Below are 14,282 nucleotides of genomic sequence, written 5' to 3' on the forward strand. Positions count from 1 at the left end.
GTACTGAAAAGAGAGGTCAACATAAGCTGTGGTTCCCACCAGGGATACATTTTGCCTACACCTGTGTTTGTCTTGAAGAATGACTTAACAAGTTGGCAGGTAAAGAGTATAAAGTGTATCTTAAGGACAGGGGCAGGTCTAGGCTTTGTGGGGCTTGAAACTTTAATCATTTGGGAGCCTTTTTAAGAAAATAATATAATGTAATATTTGGTGAACATGAATATATATTTAGAATGAGAAAAAATTATTACAAATTATTGGAGATTTGGGTCTTTTTCTGCTGTAATCTCTTTAGGCATTTAGTAGAGAAATATATAGAAAACCTATGAAATGCTACTACAACCTCAGCAGCAGCCAGCTCTTATTGGGGCCTTTGCAAGTAAGGGGCCTCAAGATTTGCATTGTACTAGTTTATGGCAAATCCACCTGGCTTAATGGATTATTTGAAAGGGATTTATACATTTCATACATATGAGTCAAAAACATCATTGAGTATGCAGTTTTGAACAGGTAAGTGAGATTTGTGTAGAAGTGATCAAGTCTATAACAATTACAAAGGGTTTACTGGTTTTCAGACCATTCAATAGAAAACAGAAACATTCAGACATTTCTTTAGAAATGTTGAATTGCCAGTCTGCAACTAAAATATTGTGATTACCTAATTAACATTGTTAAAGCTTTCTCTCCATTATTATTTTTTAATTGTAGCCCAAGGTGGTTGTTACAGCATCATTTGGCATTGAACCTGGAAGGAGGGTAGAGTACGTACCACTTGTAGAAGAAGCGCTAAAAATAGGACAACACAAACCAGACAAAATTCTCATTTATAATCGTCCAAATATGGTAATCTGAATATTGAATTTGGTTCTTGCTTATGGTAATATGCTAAGAATGAGTTTAGTTTTTACCATTTAAAAGAGACATTTGATTTATAAGCTATTAAGTATACTGCTGAATGTTATTGTTATTTCTAAAAAATATATGAATAAGACTTACTGACTTCATGAAAATCTAGCTTAAAACCAAAAGACTGAAACACAGAAAGATGTGTGAGATTAATGAATTGGATTCTATGTATATTGCTATTGTTGTGTTTTTTATTAACTCAGATTATATTAGCAATAATAATAACAAACACGAAGTGACTGCTTACCATATGATTTTTAAGACATTCTATTAATGAATATATATATATAAAATAATAATAATAATAATAATTTTTTTTTTTTTTTGAGACGGAGTCTCACTCTGTCGCCCAGGCTGGAGTGCAGTGGCCGATGTCCGCTCATTGCAAGCTCCGCCCCCTGGGTTCATGCCATTCTCCTGCTTCAGCCTCTGGAGTAGCTGGGACTACAGGTGCCTGCCACCACACCCGGCTAATTTTTTATATTTTTAGTAGAGACGGGGTTTCACCGTGTTAGCCAGGATGGTCTCGATCTCCTGACCTCGTGATCCGCCTGCCTGGGCCCCCCAAAGTGCTGGGATTACAGGTGTGAGCCACCGTGCCCGGCCATATTTTTTAATCTTCCTGGTAACTCTATTAACTAGATGATAATATTATTACTATTTTAATAAAAGAAGACTCCAGTGAACATGGAGATAAAGTAACTTGCTCAGTTTGAAAGTGCCAGAGTCAAGATGCGAATGCATGCGCTCTGACTGTATGCTTAATCCCTCAGCTATCCTGACTCTTGGAGTGGTGTGATTAATTTGCATGCAAATATCTTCTTAAAATTTTGAAGAGTATTTAGGCCAGAAATAAAACTATGCTTAGGAAAACAAAACATGAATATTCTAAGTAGATAAATTATTCTGTGATCTATGAAGGAAGGGAGAACAGTATAAGATATCCATGAATACAATTTACCGTACTTTTCCTGTAACTTTGAACTCATGATCACCTTACTTCTTCACCCAAGCAAATCTCTAGCTATTTATGATAAGACCAACTTGGGTTTCTAGCAGATTAAATTTTTTTTTTTGCAGAAGTGAAATTGCAAGACTGCAAAGAATCTTGTGCAATTAATTTATAGAACTCTTGACAAGTTTTCTTTGAAAATACTTAAATGACAAGATATGAGAACAGAGTGTTAAAAATATGTCATTTTGATTACCACCTAGCAATTCCCATTACCACATTAAATTCCTGTGTAAAGTTTTAGTAGTCTGTGGTTCATGAACTGCTGCACTTAATGATTTTAATGTTCTTATGATCTTGAAGAAGAATTTTAAGTTTCTTTCAGAAGACCTCAAGCACTTTTTTTAAAAAAGCTTCTTTGCTGTTTAAATCAGGTAATGCAAAATCAGTAATATAGAAGGCTTTGGGTAAGAACAGTTTAGAGGAATGGCAGGAACACACACACAATGTATGCATATGTGAGTATATGTGTGCTGTTTACATTCATATGTAATTTGTTCAGAACTTATGATGTACTAAGTTCTAGGCCCAATGCTGAGTACTTCCAAATATTTTTTCTTATTTAATTCTAACAAACAAATGAAATACATGCTGTTTCTAGCCTTATTTTGGAGATAAAGAAACTGAGTAATGGAGAGGTCATAGCCCAAAGTCACGGCTACTAAGTGGCAGAACCAGGATTTAAACTCCGGTTTAATGATTTGTAACCAACAAGATATATGCTATTTCTTTCACTATAAACACATTGGATATGTGCAAGTCTCTTCTCTTTTCTTCTTAATAGAGATTAACTGCCTGCTCCCCTCCAATAACTAGCTTACTTTCTCAGCTTCTCTCTTTTTCTGCAGGCCCTTTCCTCTATTGTGATATAGATGAGGGCTGTAGAAATCTCTTGTTCTTTCTATTAGACCTGCTGTTTTGGCAGTAACTAAGCCCAGTGGAATGGCTTTGCTTTGAATTTAGAGAGACACAAATTATGAGGCTCAGTGGTGTGTCTTATTAACCAGGATTGCATTTTTGTAAAAGGAGGTAAAAACTTGGCTGCCACACCTAAGCCTCAGGCAAACAATGATGGAATCAAAGGATATTGCATCAATCACCCCTATGCTCTCCCAATACCGCCTTTTAAGAATTATAAGAATTAGGAAACACATATCTATAGAAGTAAATGCATATATGTGAAAATGTTTTTTTTTCCTCTCTTTGTCAGATCTCCTTTGCACATACCTCTGTTTCTTAGCCTGAAGAATAACCATTTATTGAAGTCCTAATTTCATTAGAGTCCTATAAAAATTATCAACCTGTAATTATTTTTGTGATCCTCAATTTGATGTTTGTATTTTGCAGTGTGATGATTTTTATAGATCTCTGTGTTGTCAAAAGTTTGATAATTTGCAATTAGTTGCTTTTATCCATTGTATAAATAGAAATGGAAATGTATGATTTGGTCATAGTCAACTATTTTATTTATCTAAATGGCAGAGCCAGTACCTATCAGAGTGGGGCTGGAGAAAGCAGTTTGGCCTGAAACTTCAACTTGATACAGGGTCTTCGATTCAGCTATAAATGTGTTAGCTATAAATGTGTTTATTCATACAGGTATCATATTCATACAGGCATATTTGTGATATTATATTGAAGTATTAATTGGTAAATGTACCTATTTAAATATATGAACAGTTTTTACAACCCTGATTAATGTATTAAGCAGCCTAGAAAATGGAAGTGGCTTGTCTTTTCTAAATTTTTCAATCTTTGGGCTTATCTCAGGAATCACTTTAATGAAATGGTTACATACATCTCTAGATAGTAGATCTCATTAACTTTCATTGAGTGTTATATAACTTTGCTTGTGCTTGTGCTAACATGTTCGCCAATTATAAACTTCCTGATGTGTGATCTTGAGCTCAGCTAACATCTAAGAAAAAAACTAGGCTTTTAATGGGCATTAACTCTACTTAAATAGCTGTAATTCCCCATCAGAGTAACTTTTCCATCAGCCACTTCCCTGCTTTTCACCCATCTGGCCATTTCATTGTCACTGTTGTTAAAGAAGACTATTTAATTTCTTTAAAGGAGTATCTGTTTAACTCATGACTCTATTATCACAAAGTTTACTAGAAGGAGGAAAACTTGGATCGTATTTTAGATATATCACAGACTCTGACTAAATTTCAAAACTGGATTTTAGTCTTCAAAAAGGAAGAGTAGAATTCTTCCCTGCTCCTGAAGAAGAATTAATGTTTTCTTATTTGGAAAGGTAGCTGTGGTATTACTCCTACAGGCCATTGTATGAAAAGAAATTTTAATAGCTTAGTTGACACATCATTGTAAAGATAATAAATGCAAAATAAAATAAATAGGCTATGAAAAATAAAAATTAGTTTATAAAGTTATTAGTGTACATACATCTATAAAAACATGAAACGTTATTTAAGCCATGAGTGTTGATGGAAAAATTACTGCATTATACTGAATTTCTAAAGGATATTTCTAGATTTAAATGAAACATGCTTTTTTGTCAGTTTAGTTGAAGTGAATATAAAACTTTTGGACTTTTTATAAACATTTATGTTAAATCATGAACTTGAACTTTTTAGTCATAAATCTGATGTTCAGTGCCATATAGGCCTAGATTTTCAGTCAGATGCTCAGACTTAAATAGATTTAGCTACTTTTTGTTCTCTTGATTTAATCTCCTTATTACAGTACATATTCTTATATTTTTGCTGTGTAGGAGGCGGTTCCTTTGGCTCCCGGTCGTGACCTTGATTGGGATGAAGAGATGGCAAAAGCCCAGTCACATGACTGTGTTCCTGTTCTTTCAGAACACCCATTGTACATTCTTTACACATCTGGCACAACGGGGTTACCTAAGGTACTCACTCTCTTAGAGATAACTATCTATAGCAGTAGATTTACTTTGCACCAAGAATGTTTGATCACTGACTGGAAATGTTTGCAGACTTTACTTTGAAGTTTAGAGAGTTACTTCATTTGCTTTTATTTTTTTTTCCTGTGCCCAGTCTGGAGTGCAGTGGCGTGATCTCACCTGACACAGTTACTCCATATCTTAAAGAGATTTTGTGTTTAGTGCTAAATAGAAAAACATTTATTATTTAACATCAAATATTTTGCTCTCATTTCTTCCAGAATTGTCTCAAATGCTAGAAATATACAATTGCTTTAGTAGATGTTTAATTGAATATCAGTTGGTTTAATAACATTATATAAAAATATATTTTAAATAAAATATTTTTATTCTTTTAGATTGAGGTATAAGTTTCATGCAGTATAGAATTGATTTTTTGATCTAGGGGAATTCAATTATTTATTATGAATGTGATTTTGAGAATTGGCCTAGGCAGTTTGAACAGAGGCAATTTATCCAAAGTATTGAACTATTTGATTTACAGCATGGAAGACACTCAAGGATTTTTAAATCTGTTTACCATGAAATGTGTTTTTACAAAGCAAAGTTGAAAGCATCAATATTCATTGATGTGTCAAATAGCAACAAATACCACTTTTGCCTGGTATCTCCAAATAACACTGTTTCTTCATAGACCCTTATAAAAGATAACAGTATCATTTTCCTTACTCATCTTTATTAGGTGGTTTAATATTCATTGAGTTGTAGAATTTTAGTAGGGGACGGGACTTTCATAATCATTCTCTTCCTTGAGGACAGTGGCTTCTTTATTACTGTTAGATTACTATAGCCTCAGTGTTCTGAAAACTTCATTTCTTAATCTTCTTAGAATAGTGGTTCTATTTGATTAGTTAGCTTTTTAAAAGGAAATTTAAGATGTTCCATATAAACCTTGCTTGTGAAAAGGAACACTTTTGGTAGGGGAATATATTCTCTCTGAGGACACACGTTATGTTTTAGTATATTTTGGTCTACCATTATGCTGTATGTAGTTGGTGCTCAATAAATTTTTGTTGAATTCATACGTAGATACATGCACATGAAGATATTTGTTTCATTGTAGAATTGAAGCCTTATGATTTTGTTGCAACTCTAGTGACTTGAAAAATATTTCTGCATATTGAAGATTGGAAGATTTATTTATTGAAGCATGCCATATAATCTGCTCGACATAATTCTCAACCTCCACTTTTTCCAGTTCTGCCTTGCACACTAGCCACCTGGAGTCCAACTGAACATTTGGCTATAAAATAAGAGGGGACTCAGCAAAGTTATGATCTAATATAAAAGTATCAACATGAGAGAAAACTCCTGACCCTGAAAACACAGTATAACTTAATTTTTTAAAAATTTAGTTCCTTAAAAGCCTGAAGAAATCTTATAAAAACATTTGTGCTACCTCAAGACTTTAAGTCACTGAAATTCACTGTGACCTGGAATGGGATCTTATGGGAGGGGCAGAAGAAAAGGTTTTCAGAAATTAAAAGCTGACTTGCCAGTGTAGTAGAAATCAAATAAAAGCAATACACAGAGCATTATATTGAAAAGTGGTTCCAAATAAGGATGGACCCTAGCTATTCCAGGTTTTCTTTTTTTTCTTTTCTTTTCTTTTTCTTTTTTTTTTTTTGAGACAGTCTCCCTCTGTTGCCCAGGCTGGAGTGCAGTGGCGCGATCTCGGCTCACTGCAAGCTCCACCTCCCGGGTTCACGCCATTCTCGTGCCTTAGCCCCCCGAGTAGCTGGGACTACAGGTGCCCGCCACCACGCCTGGCTAATTTTTTTTTTTTTTTTTTTTTTTTTTTTTTTTGTATTTTTAGTAGAGATGGGGTTTCACTATGTTAGCCAGGATGGTCCTAATCTCTTGACCTCGTGATCCACCCGCCTCGGCCTCCCAAAGTGCTGGGATTACAGGCATGAGCCACTGCGCCCGGCCCAGGTTTTCTCTGAGAGGTTCTTTTCTGGATTCCTTTCAATGCCTAAATGGAAGATCCTTTGATATTTCTATCATCCTCATTTTCCTCCTAATGTACCATCCTGAGACAATCTATTTCAATAAATTTGAGAGGGCTTGAATTGTGTGGAGATTTCTGCATCACAGTGAATTTGACTCAATATAATGTATTTGTATTGAGTGCTCAACAGATACAACTATGAGTAAAGTACAGTCCTTCTAGTCTAGTGGGATTGAACTAGGTATGAACATAGGTGATGCAAGATAGAAGGTGATCCTTTAGTTGGGAAGATAGGTGACTACACACAATGGAGACAAAGAAATTAGTTTTCAGGCTGTTTAATTAGTTTGGGACTTTACATAGGACAGCATGCTTAACAGGGAGGAATCAGATTTGGTTCAAAGTTAGGAGTCTAAGACTTTGAGAACATATGAGGGTGCTTTTGAATATTCATTGAAATAGAATCAGAAGGATGGTTGGAGGCTAGGGAAACTAAAAGTCTTTGACATACTCATCATGATGTGTCTTCAGGACATTTAACATGAAGATGCCCAGTCAAGAGTTGGTGATGAGAGTCTGAGCCCAAGAGTTACACATATGGGGTTGGAGATAGACCCTTGTAGGTCACTGGGGTACAAGACTGGTGATTAAATTGTGTGCGTGAGTGGGCTTTGCAAAGTTAACATATACAGAATGGCAAAAGAAGGTAGTTATCTCTTTAGGTCCCTCTTCCTTCCAGTGGACTTTAGGGTTGAAATTGCTTTAAATTTTACATTACCAACAGACCTTCATGGCACTTATTTTAACCTATCTTATAGATATTAGTTTTTATGGCACTTATTTTAACCTGTCTTATACATATTAGTTTTTATTTATTTACTTTTATAACAATGAATGTTCTCTGAGGTCTTAGAATATACATTATCCTTTTTGGATCCACTGTAGCACTAACGTTAAAATTTGACCCAGGTAGAGCAGAATATTTGTTGAATGATCTCTTACTTCTCTAGTAAGTCAGCTTCTTGGACACCTCCTTATTCATACAATTCTCGTTTCATTTTTCATAGGTATAATCAGGATTAATAGTACCTAAAATCTTAATATGGGATCCACAGAATGTAAGTATAGGAAAAATAAACACACATGCATTAATGGAGCATTTAGATATAAATATGATGTCATCATATGGTTTGTTTCCTCAATCCTTGATCTTCATGAGGAAAAATAATGTTGTGAGCTCATAAAACTCTTCTGCCTAAAAATGCTTGTTTCTCAAATATAAAACACACATAAGTCAGTCTGTTCTTTGGTTAGAATTTGTAGATACATTTAAAGCATATTTGCATATCAGCATTTGCCAACCCTGGAGTTGTCAAGTTGCTGTATGACAGGTTAATCTGTTAGCTGCTGTAAATATTCCAGCAACCACATCTGAGCTTCTTTGCATACATTTCTGTTTTGTTGTGGGCTTCTATTCTGTTTGGTCTGGGTGCCTATATTTGAGATAGTTCAAAGCACTACATGATAAAAGAATCCCTCATCTGGATCAGATGTCCTTTTAGGTATGGGAGATTTAGTGATTATAATATTTATCTTGTTCAGTTTGATATCATAAAGGGATCATGATAATAAAAAAAGGAAAAATGTTCAGTGTCAAAAGAGAACGGGGGAAAGAAATCAAAAGGAAAAGATTGAAAAGAAAGCATGACAAGAAAGTGGTAGATAAGGCCTTTTGTCCTGATGGGCACTTACTTCCTGCCCCAGAAAAAAAAAAGAGTGAAAGTCAAATAAAAAACAGCAGTGAACTTTTTTGTTTGATCTGTGGTACGCTCTTGCAGTTAAAGTGCTGAACTGGTTGCACCCTTGCCCCTTAGCTCACAGTTGTTCAGATCGACAAAAAATTATACAACTGCCAAAATATCCTCCATGGACATAGCTTCAGAATCATCTGAAAACCTGTATCAAGATATTTCATGTTTGATTAAATATCCCGAATAGAAACTTTTTATGCCTTCTAAGAAGATTCAAGATTCACTAAGTTCTACAAGTGTCAAGGGTTTCTCCTGAACAAAGAGTGTTTGTTAAAATAATTGCATTGTTCACACGGGTTTATACACTCAACTGATCACTCATTTAGACAGTCAACAAATGTATTAAATGCCTATTCTATCCCAGACACTGTGCTGAAGATACAAAGATGTTGTCCTCACTGTGCTCAAAGTGGTGGAGAAGGCACAGCACTAGGTGGGGATATCAGTCCTCTGATGAGGTTTGCAGGCCCTGAGGGCTGTGAAAGAGGACCTGAAAGACATTTGACACAAATAACAGGATGGGGTGAAACTTCCCAGAAGAGGTGGTATTTTTGCAATATCTTGAAGTACTCCTGGTGAAGACATTGGAGTTCACCAGGTTTAGAAAACGGTTGGAGGCTTACTCTAGAAAAAGGGGATGCCATTTGTCAAACCACTATCGAAACAAGGTTTAGTGCTGACGTGTTAGATCTTTTAAACAATCAGAACCATTCATTTTTTTCTCGGACGCCTGCCATCATCTGGTGATGGGTTTCTTTTCTTTCCTTCAAATAAAATTTATTTTCCCCCTTTATTGTTTCTTGTCAGGCTGAATTGATACACACACACACGCACAAACGCACACACATATATATATACATACATATACATAAGCATATAAATATGTACACATGCATGGATACATGCATATGTTTACATGTGTGTATGTGAATAGACATTTTACATATGTAAATATATATATATTTGCCTTGTATGATTCTTTATTACAAAGTAAATGATAGAGGGACTTAATGTAGGAAATAGGAAGTTTTGTCATGTACTCTAAGCTTTTCTACTCTCAGTATTTTGGGATTTGCCTGTCAGATATTTAAAGATCATTAAAAAAAAAAAAACTTACATTTTTACAATGAAGAATCCCAGATTCTTAATCTTACCACACACTTCAGGCTTCCCTCCTCTTCTACAACGCCTATTGTTACAATTGCATTTTTCTTTTTCAAGTTGTGGCAGCCAAAACTGCACACAACATTTATACCAACATGTTTTCTGTTTTACTTTAATAGCCCCATTTATGACAATCTGTGAGTTTACTTGTCTTCAAAAGTAGCTCAGTAAGCTGGAAATTATAAAGAACTATCTGTGATAACTTTGTGGTCCCATTTCTGAGTAACTAACATTCACCCTTTACTTTTACTTGCACTGATTGAATTTTTTACACACCATAAACATTGTATTTGTCCCCCACTCCCAAAAGAGAGCACCTTCATATTGCTTCCATTGCTATGTCTGAGATAGGATTCACTTTCATGTCTTTATTCAGGGCACAGAGTGCTAGTCCCATCTGGATATTTTTCAAGTTCCGCAGACATCTTTAAGAATTATGACTGATCCTACCAAAAGATCGGAACAGCATATTGGCAGGTTACAGGGTTTTTATGAGAATATATTAGATCATCTAGTGACTTTACTTTTAAGGTAGGTAGAGTATAAGTACATAGAGAGGCCAGGTGCAGTGCATCATGCCTGTAATCCCAGCACTTTGGAAGGCCGAGGCGGGCAGATCACGAGGTCCGGAGATCGAGACCATCCTGGCTAGCACGGTGAAACCCTGCCTCTACTAAAAAAAAAAAAAAAAAAAAAAAAAATTAGCTGAGCGTGGTGGCATGCCTCTGTAGTCCTGTAGTCCCAGCTACTCGGGAGGCTGAGGCAGGAGAATCGCTTGAACCTGGGAGGCGGAGGTTGTAGTGAGCGAGATCGCGCCACTGCACTCCAGCCTGGGTGACAGAGCAAGACTCCATCTCAAAGGAAAAAAAAGAAAGTGCATATAGAAGGTAATAATAAATAATAGAGATTCGAAAGACTAAAATGAAGAAGGTTTGTGTTTTAGGGGTAAGCACTGGTATTAAGTATTTTTACTTCATATTCAGATATACTGTAAAAGTGCTATTTTTAGTTTACAACTAAATTTGCTTAGTTATAGTATAATGATTTGTTTTCTGGAGCATAATTTATGTGTTTTCAGAGGCTGAATGGTGTTTCTCTTTTGCATTTTAATTATCATTACCTGGAAAATGTGATTATAAACAGGAAATAAAAATGCTTTATCATCTTATTTTTGTTACAAATTAATATTTATGCTAAAGAAATTCTCTTGAAATGTAACCTTCGTGTTTTTTATACTTTCAAACCTCTTATAAAATGTGAACCTGGAGAATATGAAACCATGCATTTCTTTTTTCTGCACCATATCAAATACTCAGAAATTTGAAACTGTATTATCTGAGCATTTGAGAGGCAAGACCAAATTGCAGATCTAGAGTCTAGATTAATAAATGGTAAAAAGATGATTGATTAAAATTTTTATACTCATTCTTTAAAAAATAAAAGTAAGTGGGTATCAAAGACTAATGAAAATCAGAAATTACGGCTCTTCTCACTCCTTCAGCTTCATTTTAATTGTTTTAAATGAGAATCTTTGATGGCAACCTCTAATTATTTTGACATTTATGCCTTTTGACTGATAGGAGCACAGGGTAAAATAAAAAACAATAATTGCTAGAACCAAGGAAATAATATCGTTAATGAGATTTTAAATTTTAGTCTTTACAACTTTTAATGCTTTTTCACGCATGTTCTCCTTTTTAAGTCTCCTTTTTTTGGTCAGATGGGTTTAAGTATTCACTAATTTACAGACAAAGTGACATTGGTAAATGTCGTTTGAAGAATTACTCATCTGAGAGGTAAATAGAAATTTTTCAGCTTATCCTTTACATTTATGTTTCAGGTTTTACAATTGAATTACTACTCAGTTATGTCTTCCCTCACCTTTTATTTCTTGTCATCATTTCTAGTCAATGCATCTTACCCTCTGTACCATATGGTCTAAACATTTACCTAGTTTTAATAATATTTAGAGTTACTGATAAAAATGGGTTCTAAATGCAGGGACATGTAGGATGGAGAGAAAATTTTAAAACATGTTTAATTGAAATTATTACTGATATTAAGTATCACCATATGTCATAACACATGGACAGCATATTGTCTCCAAAAGCTACTTTTTCTAGTCTGTAAAATGAATAGTTTTTATAAAGTGTTTGCAAATTGATTAATATCAGATTCATCAATCTGTTGAGCCATAGGAAAAGATCTTCTCAATAGAACAAACTAGCAAAGTGCATGGACGATAGGATAGGATACAGTGGAAAAATAACTGTTTCGTTTACATGGGAAGGTGCACGTGTAAAGCCTACTGGCAGGGGGCTTAGAATTTCTAATGTTCCCATGGAGATCAAGAGGGCCAGCTGCATGCTAACCATGTCATACAATCTAGAAAATAGCTCTCAAATACCAACAACACTGCATCTGATATTTGCTAAGAGACCAGGTGTTGTTACAGGTGAATAAAATAATGTTCCACAGCATGATGCCTATGTTTTATTAGTGGCACCTGAGGAGAGCAGCAATGTTAGTAACTAACGGAAAGTCAATTTCTGTTTCATTTTCCTGATTTGTGTATGTGTGTTAAGGTGCAGAGCTATGCCAAAAAGCATAACTAATAGCACAGTTATTGATTAGATCCATGTTTGCCCTTTCATAAAAAACAATTTTTTTTTTGCATAAGAGCAGTTATGATTGTTGTACTAAAAGATGCTTCAAAATACATGTGAGTGGAATATACCTTCTATCTCTTAGCAGGTGTTCACCTACTCATTCTGAGTATTCACTCGGTTATGTCTTATTGGGCCAATGATGATTAATGTTTTTTAAAACAATAAATGAACTTAATTATTAAATTTTCCATTAGTTCTTATTTATGGTGACATTTGTACCCAGTGTTCAAATATTAATCTTGCATTTAGGTTGAATATGTTCCCAGTGTTGGGGAGAGCTACTTGAAACTGATTTGTGAAAACTGTACTACAATGATATAATGATCCCTACTTTTGCCCAAAATGCAATATAAGACAAATTTTTTAACCTTAGATTCAACTCACTGGAATTCAGCCCTAAGAGTTCTAGAGTTCATAACTAAAGAATTGCTCAGCTTTAAAGTGTGCTTGCATGATCCTCAGTGAAGCGTTGTAATGAGATTCCAGTTAGAATATGACTTTGTTTCCTCCAAGCAGCTATTATTATTTAATCATCTTAAGAAATAGAGGTCCTTATGTTAGCCTGCATTTGAGGTGTATAACTACATTTTACCTTTCTTCGCATTAAATTTTGTTCTGGAAATACGTCTGAAAATGTAGTGTTGATAATGTGTGGTGCCATTAGAAAAGTTTGTATTGCATGTAATTTTGTGAAATCATGTTTTCTTTAGAAGACTAATAATGTTATGTGAGAATGGATTCTAAAAATGGCACTAATGAGGACAAATTATTTTGTGTTGACTATTGAAGGACCCAAAGAAATAATGATTCAAAGATAATTTTATAAAAGCCAAAGTAACTTGTAGCTAATATATAAAATACTTTTGACCAGGAACTTTTAAAGTGGATGCTATGAAGATAGAGAGTGTTTTTACACATTGTTTATTGATTTTAATTTCACTTTTTCTCTCCTTAGGGTGTGATTAGGCCCACTGGGGGATACGCTGTCATGCTACACTGGTCAATGTCTTCCATATACGGACTTCAACCTGGAGAGGTAATCGTGGTTTTAAATTTACATTACATGACATTTTCTGAATAAAATATATTCATTTTATTATCTTATTTTTTAGGTGTGGTGGGCAGCTTCTGACTTAGGCTGGGTTGTTGGACATTCCTATATCTGCTATGGACCTCTTCTCCATGGGAACACAACAGTTTTATATGAGGTAATAAAGTAAAATTAATACCACATATAAATGATATTTATTTTACTAAAACTTTTCATGAAGCAGTCCTGAGTAGGATCAGAAAAATTGGGGTGGGGACAGGGGACATTATTATATCTTCTTCCAGTTACAAATATAATTTTGAAAGGGAAAGGGATATGTATGAAATATTAGCCAGTTATTTAAATTTCATTGAACAGTCAGAATTAAATTCTGAAGAACATACAAAAACAAGATTTATATCTATCCCTAACAGATTTCTAGAAATTATTGGCAAACTGATACTGATTTTAGAGTCCTAGAAAATAGTTATCATAAAGCAAGCAATGTAGATTCACCTTTTTTATTTTCATAGGATTAATGGATTTCCAAAGTCATGTTGTCTCAATTTTAAATAAATACTTTCCTTGGTTTCTAATAAAGCTCTGTGTATAAGACATAGGAATATACACTGACCAGATTTATAGCTGAATAAATAACTGTTTAAAAATTCGATGAATATATCAGTGTCACCTAGGAATAAGATTTCTTTGCATATAGGAAATTTACTTCATATGCCTATTCCATTTAACTTTATCAATGTCTTGTATAAAGACTTAGAAAACATACCTATCAGATCTGTAGAAGAT

The 14,282-nt window shown here is 34.5% G+C and overlaps 1 protein-coding gene across 2 annotated transcripts in view; it reads left to right on the top strand.

The window, feature by feature from the left end:
- The window catches only part of ACSS3 (acyl-CoA synthetase short chain family member 3), a 179,289-nt gene that overhangs the window by 60,916 nt on the left and 104,091 nt on the right, over positions 1-14,282 (top strand). Inside the window, exons 4-7 of one of the 2 annotated variants that reach the window (XM_509241.9) lie at positions 709-843; positions 4,656-4,796; positions 13,401-13,481; positions 13,558-13,653. In XM_509241.9, the coding sequence (XP_509241.2) occupies positions 709-843; positions 4,656-4,796; positions 13,401-13,481; positions 13,558-13,653 (453 nt within the window). The remainder of the gene's footprint in view (positions 1-708; positions 844-4,655; positions 4,797-13,400; positions 13,482-13,557; positions 13,654-14,282) is intronic. The other variant, XM_016923924.4, reaches the window with a different exon arrangement.

This window comes from Pan troglodytes, chromosome 10 (genome assembly GCF_028858775.2).
Source record: "Pan troglodytes isolate AG18354 chromosome 10, NHGRI_mPanTro3-v2.0_pri, whole genome shotgun sequence".
NCBI classification, from domain to species: domain Eukaryota; kingdom Metazoa; phylum Chordata; class Mammalia; order Primates; family Hominidae; genus Pan; species Pan troglodytes.